The sequence below is a fragment of the Sapajus apella genome, unplaced genomic scaffold (assembly GCF_009761245.1).
Source record: "Sapajus apella isolate SASKATOON/1434 unplaced genomic scaffold, GSC_monkey_1.0 scaffold150, whole genome shotgun sequence".
Taxonomy (NCBI): domain Eukaryota; kingdom Metazoa; phylum Chordata; class Mammalia; order Primates; family Cebidae; genus Sapajus; species Sapajus apella.
Window position 1 is genome coordinate 2,264,789 of NW_022437090.1, and position 13,926 is coordinate 2,278,714.

Below are 13,926 nucleotides of genomic sequence, written 5' to 3' on the forward strand. Positions count from 1 at the left end.
GAAAAAAGAGTATATTTGTCCCATTTTAAATATTTTAGAAATGTTTAATAATAAAAAAATTTAAAGTATATTACATAATTTAAAATACACTTATACTATGTGTAAAATATTCACTTCTGCAGTTACCTTTATAACTACTCCTATATATTTCTTCACATTGCTTTGATTTAGTGCCTTTTCATTTCAGCTTGGTGGGAAAGTTCCTCTATTATTTCTTGTAGAGCAGGTGTGCTGCTGATGAACTCTGTGTTTATCTGGAATGTCTTAGTGTCTCTTTCATTTTCAAAGAATTGTTTTGCTGATATAGAATTCTTGGTTGACAGTTAATTTCCTTTCAGCTCTTTGACTGTGTTATCCCACTGCTTTGTGGTCTCCATGGTTTTCAGTGATAAATCAGCTGTTAATCTTATTGAGGCTTCCTCGCACGTGATGAGTCACTTCTCCCATGCTGCTTTCAAGATTCTCTTTAGCCTTTGGCTATAAACAGGTTATTGATTTCGATTTACAAATTCACTGTTACTCTGCCCAAATTTTAACATTCCTATTTGAAAAGACGGCATGGGACACTTTTGTCAGTACTTTAATTCAACCCTTATGATATCTCTGTAGCGTTTCTTTGATCTATCAACGTTATGTTTAGTAGTATGTAGCTATGTTTTTCATTGTCGTATTAATAGAACTTCAGAGTGATATTCATATGATCCTTTCCCATAAATTATTCACCTAATAGATTTGTTGAAGACCTGTATATGGAAGGCTCTATGCAAGATTTTCAGTTTTCTTAGATGAGTAGTGACATAAGATTCTACTGTGAGGATGACACATAGGGTTGGCAGAGCACACATACTTAACTAATTACCATGCAATTAGGTTAAAGGTATATACTATGTGCATAAACATAGTAGTTTGGGAGCACAGAGTAGGAAGTCACTGACTTTTGTATTTGGTAGTTGAGCAAACTGAGGATTAGATAGGTTAGCAATTTGAGACCTCAAGTTATCTAAATTAGAAAGTGACACAACCAAGGACTAGAAGTCACTATTCTGGGTTCTTTCTGTGAAACAATGGTGATTCTAGAGTGTGGCTATTTTCTATGTTCAAGCATCATAGGTAAAAATGATTGCTTAAACCAGGTAAGTGTGTGAAGCACAGATTGGCTATTTTGCTTCAAAACGTGTTTATGCTAAAAATAAAAACAACTAGTACTTGTTTAGGCTTATTGTATTAATATGAATTTAGTAAACAATGTTGGAACTTGAGGTGTCAAAATATGAAAAGATAGTTATTCTTAGTAAATGTACCCTGGATGTTTTATTTTCCTTTTTATTGATATTTCTTTTTTCAAAAGAACTCTTCTCCTCCCTACATCCCTAGCAAAATTTTGAATAGGTACAGTTTGTATTAGAGCATCCTTAAAAATAAAGTTACAGATCAATCAAAACTATATTCATTCTCTATAGGGATAAAGCATGACATTTTTGGGCATACAGTTTTAATTTTAATCTGCATGCCTCCGTTTCTATTCTCCCATGAGTCTTTGCAGCAGGACAAGGAAAAGCAAGTCTTATAAAAAGAAATACAGTGTGTGGTGCTTATTAAAGTTACATACATCTCTTCTCACAGGAGAAATTTGATTTATTGCAGGTTGTGCATATGTCGCATATGGACATTTCTAGGGAACAGATTCCTTATGCTGAGCAGTGAATGGCTTCTAGTACTCCATTATTGCTCTGGGAACATGTTAGTAATGATTATGAAAGGTAGGATACCATGAAATCTGTAAGGTGATTTGGCAGAAGTCGATGCTGTTGGTGCCAGGATTTGGGTACCGTACCACGGTTTCCTGTTTTCAAATGTATTAATTGATCCGCAAAGGACATCTTTTGGAGACAAGAATTCAGACAGACTGGCACAGCCTGGACCTCCGCCAAGACTGCTCGGAAGGTTGCCATACTGGGAGCAAAAGAGTGAGAGAGAGAAAGAGGGAGAGAGAGAGGCAGAGGGAGAGCTGAGGAAAGAAAAAAAGGCAAGACTTGGCACAGCTCAGTCAAATCAGCTTCTTTTGTCTGCTTTCTCGGCTTGAGCTTCAGGAAAGAAAACCGTCCTGGGGTACAGAAAAACTCAGAACTTTTTGGTTTTCAAACTTAGAAGGCTTTTTAAGTCTCTTGGGCTATTTGAAAGTGTTGGTACATACAATGACGTTTAGTCACCAGTATTAAGGGAAATAAAAGCCTTTTTCAAAACGAAGCTTCCACAGTGTCCATGCATTTGGGAAATACTATATTTGATTTTTTGCATGTATGATTATACCATGAGAGACAGGATTAATGTAGAAGATGGCAAGGCAGATTTCTAATTAGAGAGAATATTAATTTTCTACAAAATAAAGTTTGTTCATCAATACAAACCTGCTTTCAAATCCAATCAGAAAGACATCCTTCGGAATGTGTTCAGAACGTAAGTTTTTAGATTTTATTTTATTTTATTTTTAGACGTTTGTAGACATTAACTTTTCAAGGAGACTTTCTAAGATTTTATGCAACCCAGCCAGGAAGTCAGAGTAAAGTTGTTTTATCCATGTGTTTAAGAAAACGTTTTCTTAAAGCAACAGCTTTTATTTCTGCTGCTTCATGCTGTCCTAAACTACATCCCCCAGCAATTAGTGACAACACTGAAGACCAGAAAGGCAAGCTGAAGACACCAGACTTCGCTTGAAGGGCAAACAAGAAATGTGAGCTTGGTCATTATTTTTTTGTGTGTCTTTGCTCTGAACCATTTTTGGGAGGTGGGTGGGGAGGTGTCTATGTCTAAGAGATGTATGCGATTAGTGAATTCTCATTGTGAGAAGGAAATGATGAAAGGTGATTTTTATGATGTTGGCAGAAATGGCTGGGAATGGTAGAGAATAGAAATTTAAATCTTTTGGGGAAGAAGTGGTGAGCTGTGTTTGCAATACTTGGAGAAAAATTCCTTATTTTCAGTTGATGAGATTTTATAATCAAACGATTACTATAGCCTGATTCTCTCAAAATGTTTTAAGTGGAAGGAAAATCTAGAAAGTTTATCGATTTTCTTTTTAGTACTACCTGGTGTTTTACTTAGATATATACTTTATATCTAATTTCTGAGCAATAAATCCTTCCTATTAGGCCTGGTTATGGTTGGATTGTGATAGTTCTGTTCTTAAAAATCAGCGTTATTGTAGGAGAGGTTAACTGTAAGGCATGTGTTTCTGTGGACCACCCTCGTTGTAAATATTCTGTTTTTAAAGAGTGTTTGAATTGTAGGGATTAGGTTATGACTTCCTATAATCATATTTTTTTTTTATATATGCTGAAACAATACAGGAAAACTGTATATATTCACATAAGTACTCATCATTTTGGGCAGTGTGAAAGACTGCCCCTGGATCTGTGCTTTTGTTTTGAGTATATAATCATTGATTTGTTAATCCTTCGGCAGTAAAAAACTGTCTATAGCTTTCTATTACTGCGCGCCTTAAATGATCAATTGTTTCAGATGGTTTTTTATAAAATTATAGTGACATATCAGCAACCCTGAAAATGGCATTTAATATACAAATATGATTGGAAAATATATGAAATCTAACAGAGGTGTTTGAACAGTTAAGCTTAAGTATGTTCTTCAACTTTTTAATTAATGAACATTTTGATTTTCAGTAAAATGAAATCACTGAACGTTTATGTGTGTTGCCAAAATGACAACCTTTGTTTAATAAGCTCCTTTATACACTACCTCGCTGATACTCCTAAAATGGACGCCAAGACATGAAAGACATGCTGATAGGCACGGGAAGGGAATGTTTGCCTGACTGCAGTCTTCCTTTTTGAATTGATTACAGGATCATTCATGCCTCTACTAAAAACAACAATATATGAAACAAAAAGAAAGTTCAGCAAATAAGTTTAATTTGAGCTTCATTTTAATACTGACCGTCTTATTGCCGATTTATATTTACTTCCATTTGCCTCTTAAACATTTAACATACCTTCTTGCCATTTAAGTTTGCTAAATATATAACTTATTTAATTTATTTAAGGCCATTTATTTCCTGAAGTTAAAATAATTTCTGCTAGCTGATTCTTCTTTGCAGCGAACTCAGAACAAACTTACATCCAAACTATTTCATATCCAATTATTTTCTAACAGTATGATCAAAAGTAGGTGAATTAAAAAACAAATACATCAGAATATACATTAGAAATATTAAATTTTTCGATACTGGTAATCCTACATTTTATAGTGTGTGTTAAACTTAAAATTTGATAAATATTAGCTGTTATAGTCACTAAAGTTTCTTACCAATAGATTCTCTCTGGCCTACTCATTACATAGCTTAAAATAAAAATAAAATCTATGAAAATGTTCTTTGTAAACCGGGTATAATAGAAGTGTCTTTGTGCAAGGTTTTTTTTTTTAAAAATGTGATTAAGAAGTTGCGTCGATTGCATTTTTTTAAAAAAGAAATTTAGTTGTAACATAATGCATGCTTCTGTCCTTTTAGACCTTTTGTACTACAAACACGTTGACATTTAGATTATTAACTATTTCCATATTAATATTTCAAATCTTATTTTAAAGTATATAAATACTAGTGGTTTGATTGTAAATGAACTCTGTCTCAGCACATATTTGTTGTCGTTTGAATTGTATAATATTTTGGAGTAGAATTATTAAGGCAGAAATGCATTAATATTTAACTGCTACTTGATGCCTATTATTAAATTCCATTCTGATGTATGTACCTGAACATACAAGCACATTATTCTACAAATTAATGCGAACTTCTCAGGGAGCATTAGTCCAGTATTTTATAATTACTCATTTATTCATTTATTCAACAAATGTTTGTGGAGCTCTCACTTAAATATGCTAATATTTTATTGATAAAGTTATTTTTGGTAATGGGGATGGAAGAAGGAATAGATTTAAAATAAAGTCCAAAAGCCTGTGTAGAAAAAGGCAGTACTACAATGAGATTTATTTCAGCAGATAAAGTATGTTCACTTTTCTTGCACAATACACATATTAAAGAATGTGATTATAAAATATCAGGAGATTAGTACATGTAGCTGTAAGAATCTTGTTTTATGACCGTTTTGGTTGTTCCATTTTCTTGGCCCAAAACTGGAGTTGTTCAGGTCTTCTGACAGACATGTAAAATAAGCAATTCAAATTCAGGGAGGAAGAAATGAAGATTGAGCCACTGCTCACGTGCTAGATCTTAAATATGTCAAAGCAGGTGTAATTGAACCTTCGAAGATGTGGCTGCAACGTAAACAACAGTGGCCTGTTTATGTGGGATTTTTTCCTTTCCTTTGTTTTCCGTTGTGAGACAGAGGAAGAAGAGGAGGCCCATCCCACATCCTGAAGCCAGCATGGCCCTTTGAAAGAAGGTTTGCTAGGGGGCGGTATATTTTAAATGGACTTATCAGTTCACTTTCTGTATTCTAGTGGGTGGGTGTGTGTGTGTGTGTGTGTGTGTGTATGTGTGTGAGAGAGAGAGAGAGAGAGAGAGAATGAACACACATTTAACTCAGTGGCCTAACTTTATTCCATGCGGTTGTTCCCTGATATAAAAATAAGGCATAGGTTCATCTTTTAAAAGGAGATAGAAGTCATGTGATGTGAGGAGTGGTGCTTGTAGGCTGCTTTGGTGGCCCTAGGCGTGAGGCAGAGCTGGTGGCCCATGGAATGGAGATGAGAAGTGTCTCAGCTGCGGGTAAACACTACTGAGGTCATTCAGCAGATACTCCTAGAGGACTTGCTCTGTGCCAGGCAAAAGATAGAGTCGCTGCCCATAGGAATTCCTCGTGTAGTTGGGTGGAGAAGAGGAGAGTAATAATTGATGAATGTAGCTACCTTTTCAGGTTACCAAATATCTTTGTCTGTTATTCCGTGTAATCCAGGTAGCCATGCTGGGCACAGGGACTGGTACACAATGACACTTACTAAGTATTTATGGAAGAAATAAACCAAGTGGTAAACCCCAGAGTATTATCTTCTTGAGTCTTATGTGACTAAGAGTTTTTTCCCTCGTGGACGAAAAGCAAAAAGCACTGTGCTTTATTTTGTTTCTCTGTTGCCGGTTATGGGTTTAAAGGGGTGGAGCAGAGGGCCACATTATTTGTGACCATGTTAGGCTCTCTAGAGGTGGCCATTGGAGACTTGCCTGGTATGGGGTGGCCCTGGGCATCTGCTCTCTTTGGCCAGCCCTCCGTTGTCTTGCATTCCCTCTGCCCTCGTTTTCCCAAAGGATCCCATACTGTACCTTAGGACTTGGTGGTATGGCCTGAGCATGAAGCAGGCCAGTGGAGTGTCCAGTAGGTTTAGAGTGTTTCTTTTGAGGGCAGGACAAAGGCTGAGGGGATTGAGACAGAGAAGGTGGTAAGGGCAGTTGTGCAGAGCTGAGGGTGACACCCAGCAAGCAGTTTCAGTCCTGTTGTAGCTGCAGTGCCAGGGGCCCCTGAGGGAGCGAGGGTGGACGTGGGGTCCTGGGTTAGACTGTAATATCAGCAACCGCAGGTGTTGAGAAGGCATAAAGTGTTATTCGGGGGGGCGGGGGTGCTGCATGAGGGCATGTAAATGGGCTGCTGAGGCCAGTTCATGTTGAACAACGTTTTTCTGGTTCTCCAGGGATGTTTTGAGGCCCAGGAGAGGGAGAGGCAGAGTCAGGATCATTGTGTACAGTTTGTGTCCAAGGCAGTGAGGGGCTGGAATTTAGCCCCCACTTCACTGCCGAAGCCCTGTGCTTTGATCTGCTGCAGGAAGGTACCAAGTCCCCATTGGGCTTGTGGAGGCCCTGGGGTGCATACAGACTTGGAATTGGAATAGCAGGTCTTGGAAGAAGGTTAAAGGTCTGTGGCCAGGGAGGGCAGTGTTCCAGTATCTGACCTTGAAGTCTAGGGGGATGGGGGATGTGATCAGAAGTGTTCTTAGAGAACATGGTGAAATAGGGAAGGATGAGTAAGTAGAAATTTAGATCAAGTGAAAGAAAAGTTTCTGAGAGTACTACAGTTACGAAATTATTCTGAAACTCAACAGGTTTTGAATAATAGCAACAACTCTGCAAGGCTCAACTTAAAAGTTTGGCCATGAGCTGTGATCAGGTTATTTTATTTCTCTAAATAAAAGTAAGCAGAAAGTGAAGAAAGTTACCTGTGTTCTGTATTCCATTTTATCAGACAGAGGAGATGAACATTTTCTCCTCTTACAGTTCAGAGTCTCTCAGTCCTATACAATTAGAATACCCCTTATGTGTGGATCTGGAGGTTTTGTGTGAAATATTGAAGAATTAGTACCTCTGGAGTTATGCCATTCTTTTATCCTTGTCTATCAATGTCATTTGTATCTCTTTTCCCATTAGCCCTTCTAAGTTATTTTACCTTATCTGAAAATATCAAATTGTTCTCAAAGACCCAGGAGTGTTTCACCTTAGCTGTATTCATGGGAAAGCTGCCTTTGAAACAAACAGTTCTTTACCATCATGGGTTAGAGAAAATGTGCCTCAGCATATCCTCACCATGAGTTTGAGTTTTGACTCAATTTTTTAGTTGTGGAACTTTGGCCAAGTTATGTAAACCTAGTTTCTTCATCTGTAGAACAGGGATCATGGTGTTTCCCTCAAAAGATTTTGGGAGGAGAAATAAGGAAATACATGCAAAGCTCTTAGCATAATGTCTGGTATGTAGTAAATAATCAATAGTAGATATCATTATTTAAAAAGTGATTTTTTAATTTTTAAAAATTGTGACAAAATATGCATAACATATATTTTACCATCTTAACCATTTTTAAGTGGTATCAGGTACATTCACATTGTTACGCTACCATTACTGTCATCTAGCCACAAAAATCTTTTCATCTTGCAAAACCAAAACTCTGTACCTGTTAACTCCCTATTCTTCCCTTCTCCCAGCCCCTGAACAGGATCATGGCAGCCACGATTCTGTTTTCTGTCTCTGAATTTCACTAGTTCAGGTGCCTCATATAAGTGGAATCGTACAGTATTTGTCCTTTTGTGACTGGCTTCTTTCACTTAGCGTAATGTCCTCAGGATTCATATGTGTTTTAGCATGTGTCAGAATTTCCTTCCTTTATAAGGCTGAATAGTACTCCGTTGTATGGAAAGACCACATTTTCTTTCTCTATTCATCTGTCAATGGACACTTGGGTTGCTTCCACCTTTTGCCTATTGTGAATAATGATGCTATGAACATGCGTGTACAGATATCTCTTTGAGCTCCTGTTTCCTGTTTCCAGCTCTTTTTGGGTATATCCCCAGGAGTGGAATTCTGGGTTGACAGTTTGTTTTTTTCAGGGTAACTTCAGTTGTACCCTCTTCTTTTGCCTTTGTAGTTTCTGATGAGAAATCTGCTGTCATTTGAATTGTTTTGCCCAATAGCTAAGATGTACTTTTTCTTTCATTCCTTTCAGAATCTTTCTCTGTCCTTAGTTTTCAAGGAGCATGATTATGTTGTGCCTTTTTGTGGATTTCTTTGGGTTTATCCTGCTTGGGGATCATTCACCTTCTTGAATATATAGGTTTATGTCTTTTGCTAAATTGGAAAGTTTTCAGGAATTATTTATTTGAGCACTTTCCTAGGTATGCCCTCTTTCTCCTTTCCTTCCAAGACTTGGAGGATATGAATGTTAAACCTTTGTTACAGTTCTCCCAGTGCTTGATACTGATTATTTTTTAAGTCTGTTTTCTCTTTACTGTTCAGATTGGGTAATTTCTATTGTTTTTACCTTCAGACCTTCAGATTCACAGATTTTTTCCTCTGTCATCGTCATTCTGTTGTTTAGCTCACCTGGTGAGTTTTAATTTCAATTATTCTTTTTTATCTGCTATGTCTGGACTGAGACTTTCTGTTTTTAAAATTTGTTTCCTGCCCATTTGTAATTGCTTGTTGAAACATTTTTATAATGGCTACTTCCAGATCCTTGTCAGACAATTCCAACATCTGTGCCATCTCAGTGTTGGCATCTCTTGACTGTCTTTTCTCATTTAAATTGAGAGTTTCTTAGTTCTTGGTATGATAAATGATTTTTGATTATATCCATGCATGTTAGGTATTAGGAGATTAGATTTTATTTAAGCCTTCTGTGTTAGCAAACCTTCTCTAACACTGTGCTAGCAGGGGAAAGGGGGCACTCTCTTACTTCTGTGAGGTGGGGGCGTAGAAGAGTACCTTATTATTGCTGAGTGGGGGTGAAATTCAGGCTACCCGTAGTCAATATTGCGATTTTTATTGTTAGTTTTGTACTTGGTGCAGTAACCTGGACAGTGTCTGAGCTGTGTATTCCTTAAATTTAGCTTATGTTGTTAGTGCTACTTATGTTTGATAACTTGTTTAATGGTAGTCACATTCTCAGATTAGGGTCTGAACCTTCTTTAATCACTATCTACCCAGAGATTGGTATGTGTTTAATCACTAGCACATTGAATAAAAAAGTATGAGAGATGAAATTATAGTTTCTACTTTATTAATTTAGAAAATTTATTTTTAAGAGGAGAGAACACCCTACCTGGGTAAGATTTCCTTTTTTTTTTTTTTTTTTTGTTATCAACATGCCAGGTTTTATCAGACTTTTGCAACTTATTTTTAGAAGAGGTTGGTATATTAAAAATAGTCAGAAGAAACAGATTTGACTGGAGGCTTTAAAAATTTCAGTGATATTCTATTTCATTTGCAAATTCAAACCTGTAGCTTCGGTGGGTAACACAGATCTTAAAGATGATGCATACAACTTTGGAAAGATATATTGTCATAGTTCTTACCAGTCATCTGTGCTGTAGCAACGACAGTATGAGATCCCAGTTTTGTATCACTTACTAACTGAATGATCTTGGGAAAATCTCCAAAACTCTAAAGGTTGACTTTTCCTATAAGTGAAGTGGCTGTCATAATACCTATATCAAAGGGTTGTTAAGAATATTAAATGAGATAATGTGCCTGAAAGCAATTTAGCTGATAGGAATCACAAACATGGTAGATAATTATCTAGCTTAGTTACTCCAGACACATGATGGTGATGGATAGAGATGATGTACCTAATTCTGTATGCTTTTCAGCTGTGCTTGTCAATAAATGGTGTTATATATATATATATATATATTTAAAATGCTTTAAAATTTTTAAAATATGGATGACCTTCAAACATATAGCAAAATATTTGATAAAATAGAATGAATACACATATACCCATTACCCGGAAGTGACAAATGCCATATTTATTTGCCTCAGATATTTAAAAAAAATTAAGGCCATAACTAAAGCCTTATTTTCCCACTTCTAAAATTGGTGTAGAACATTTTCATGCACATTTTTTTGGAATTACTGCATATACATGTAGCCATAAACAACATATTTTACATGTTTAAAAACTTAGATAAAATATTTTATACTGTTGCTATCCTTTTGCAAATGAAATTAGATATTTCTGAGAGTTATCTCTATTGCTAATGCAGGTATAAGTCTGTAGAGTGTCTCATTTTAGCTTAGCCATTCTTCTGTGGATGGACATTTAGAGATCTGCCTTGTGCTACCCGTGCTGTCATGACCCTCCTACACATCTTGGTATCTCTAGAGGAGGACTTGGAAATGGAGCCCAGTTTCTGAATATTTCACCTTTACTCAGTAATGCCACACCATTCTCTCAAGCATATGTACTGTGAACCTAAAAGTATCTGAGACAGGTCTCAATCAATTTAGAAAGTTTATTTTGCCAAAGTTAAGGATGCACCTGTGACATAGCCTCCGGAAGTCCCGACTTATGCCCACGGTGATTGGGATACAGCTTGGCTTTATACCTTTTAGGGAGATACAATATATAACATCAGTAGATGCCTGTAAGATGTACACTGGTTTGTTCTGGAAGGGCAGGACAACTTGAAGCAGGGGCTTCTAGGTCACAGGTAGATTTAAAAGTTTGGTTGGCAGTTGGTTGAAAGAATTATCCTCAATAAGAAGGAATGTCTGGGTTAGGATAAGGGGCTGTGAAAATCAAGATTTTATCATGCAGATGAAGCCTCCTTATAGCAGGCTTCAGAGGAATAGATTGTAAGTTTCTTATCAGACTTAAGATCTGTGTTGATATTAATGCTGGTCTGCTTTTCCTGAATTCCAAAAGGGAGAAGGAATAATGAGGCATGTCCAACCCTCCTTCACATCATAGTCTGAACTGGTTTTTCAGGTTAACTTTGGAATGCCCTTGACCAAGAGAAGAGGTCCACTCAGATGGTTGGGGGAGGGATTATAATTTTATTTTTGGTTTACAGTACCCATTTATATTCCTGCACTAGGGTATCAAAGTTCTTGTCTCACTGTGTCTTCACTATCAGTTGGTAGTACCAGACTTTAAAATTTTTGTCAATCTCGTGGGCAAGAAATATTTTGCTGTTATTTTTATTGGCATAGCTGATTACTTAGATTGAACATCTTTTTATACTGGTGATTTAGATGTCCTTTTATGTGTATTCTTTGTTCATATTCTTTTGAGTTGTTTTATTCTTACTAATTTGTAGCATTTTTATTAACTAATCCTTTGTTAGGCTGATTGAAAATACCTTCTCAATCTTTTTTTTTTTTTCATTTTCCTTATTGGCAACTTTGGAAATGAATATATTTGAAAAATTGTAATGCTTTCATTTTTCATTTTCAAAAGTGATTTTAGTGATAATCCATGCTTATAATCCATGCTTTCCGTCGTGACAGAGAGGGCTAATGGGATTGATTTCTTAGAATGCATCAGAAATGTATCTCCTTAATTAACATCTTGAGGATAAAGTTTATTTTTCATGTGGTCTTTTGGTCAACTTGAAATCTGAGGCAGATTCTTAGTTCCCAGGCAGCAATCATTGAATTAAAGACAATTGTGGAGTTTTACTCTGTTATTTGCAGGAACTGCTCTATAGCACACCGATAATATGGGCACATTCCCATCGCATGTGCAACTTTACCAAATAAGAGTTCTAGGGCCCTTAGAAAGAATGTTCTGTTGATCTGATTATAGTGATTTCTATACAGTGAATAATCTCGGTGCAATAAGCACTTTCTCCTTCCCCTAACCAGTAGTCTTGCTAACAAAATAACTTAATTGAGAAATGCACACTGTTGGGGCAAGTGGATTGAGTTGTGGCTGAGGCTCCTTGTGTATCTTTTGTTGTGCAATCAAGTAGCACTTATTCACCGACTTTGCTCTTGCTGTTCTGCCTAAACAAAACCCACCTAATCTCCCAAATCACTTTGCAAAACAAAAGAACACACAGAAGATACAGAAACCAGGAGGACAGGGTGGCTGTGGAGTGTTTCAGGCAGCCCTCTCCCTCTTTCCCTGCTAGTCGCCATGTATATGAACGTGCTTTAGTAGTTATACATCTGTTTAAAAATTGGAATGGGAGAGGATAGTCTCTTCACAATCCTGTAGGAACCCTCCTTTGTCGTTCAAACATTTGGCACCACTGTGTGTCTGTTGATGGTTTGCCGCAGTCATAGGTGAGGTTCTAGGCACAAATTAACAGCTGATGGAAGAGTGGGCTTGCAAACCCAACCGTGGAAGTCAAGCCCCGAGGCCTGGATGTCACAGACTTGCCTTTCTTAAGGGCAGTGGCCATTCGCTTTGCTCAGTCAATTCCAGTTGGCCTTATTGTACTCGCTTGCTATTTACTGCAGGGAGTGAGCCTCCTTTCAGCATATAGGAACCAGTGAAGTGTCCTTTCATTGGCTAGCTTTGATATTTCTTTTTTTCTCCTTACTGAAGGAGATTGTTACTGAATTCTTACCGAATTCTTCCCTGGAATCAGCATTTGGCTCCAGTCACCATCTCTGCACCATTCCGCCACTGTGTAAAAGTTTTAAGAAAAACTTTAATAAAGAGTGTGTGAAAATAATGACTTGTTTGTTTAATTAGAAACTGTTTTCTCTGTTGTTTAAGTCAGTGCAACTCTGTAAGAGCGACAGGCAGGCACACCACACATGTTTCAGGTGAGGAAATAGAGGTCCAGGGAAGTGAAGTGCCTGGTCTTGTTAGTAGCAGTACTGGGGCTCAAATCAAGTCCTCCGCTTCCAGATTTGTTGTGCTTCCCATGATTTCACATGTGTTCACTCTGTGATGGGGCCACCAGGAGAATAGCAAGTTGTTACTTGCTATTCCATATACCTTGGGATTGTGTCCTTAGGTCAGTCCTTCTGTCCACCAGCCAGCCACCCACGCCCCCACCCCCTGCATTCATTTACCCAAGCCCCTGACCCGCCCATCCACTCCTTCCATCCATTCACCCACCTCATCCATCCACCAGCCGACCCATCCATCCACCCATCCACCTACCTACCCCATTCATTAATCCACCCACCCACGCCATCCGTCTGTCCGCCCGTCTGTCCATCCACCCACCATCCATCCACCCATCCATCCATCTACCCACACCATCCATCCACCTACCCACACCATCCATCTACCCATCCACCCACCCACCCATCTACCATCCATCCATCCATCCATGCTGCAATCAGTCCATTATTCATTCAGTCTCTGAGTCCCTGAGGGCTGAGTGATGAGGTCATATGATGGACAGAACACAGACAACCCCTGCTGTCACCCAGTTGATGGTACAGTGGTGAAAGACACAGACCTGTAAATATGGCAAGTGCAGTGACTAATCTTAGGACAGGAGAAAGGATCCTGCTTTTCCTCAGCCTCCTGTCCCTCTGCAACTCAGAGGGAGAATCAAATTCACACATCCTAGAGAACCTGGACCTTTCAGGATATCAGACTTTTATGAGTATTTTTTTTTTAATTTAATGCTGAGTATAGAGCTCTGAAAAATAAACACTCTAGAGTTTTAGTGTCTTAGAGGTCATTTAGTTTGCCTCCTTGTAACCAAACTGATGAGAGTCTCCT

At 37.8% G+C, this 13,926-nt stretch overlaps 1 protein-coding gene across 6 annotated transcripts in view; it reads left to right on the top strand.

Annotated features, from left to right (window-relative positions):
* MSRA (methionine sulfoxide reductase A) overlaps nucleotides 1–13,926 on the top strand; it is a 370,749-nt gene that overhangs the window by 38,276 nt on the left and 318,547 nt on the right. Inside the window, exons 1-2 of one of the 6 annotated variants that reach the window (XM_032265433.1) lie at nucleotides 100–2,457; nucleotides 2,657–2,731. The exons of 3 other annotated variants lie outside the window; for them this stretch is intronic. Coding sequence is in view for 1 of the 3 variants with exons in the window: in XM_032265431.1 (XP_032121322.1) it covers nucleotides 2,445–2,457 (13 nt within the window). In the remaining 2 variants the exon portion in view is untranslated. 2 more of the 6 variants (XM_032265431.1, XM_032265432.1) reach the window with 2 other exon arrangements.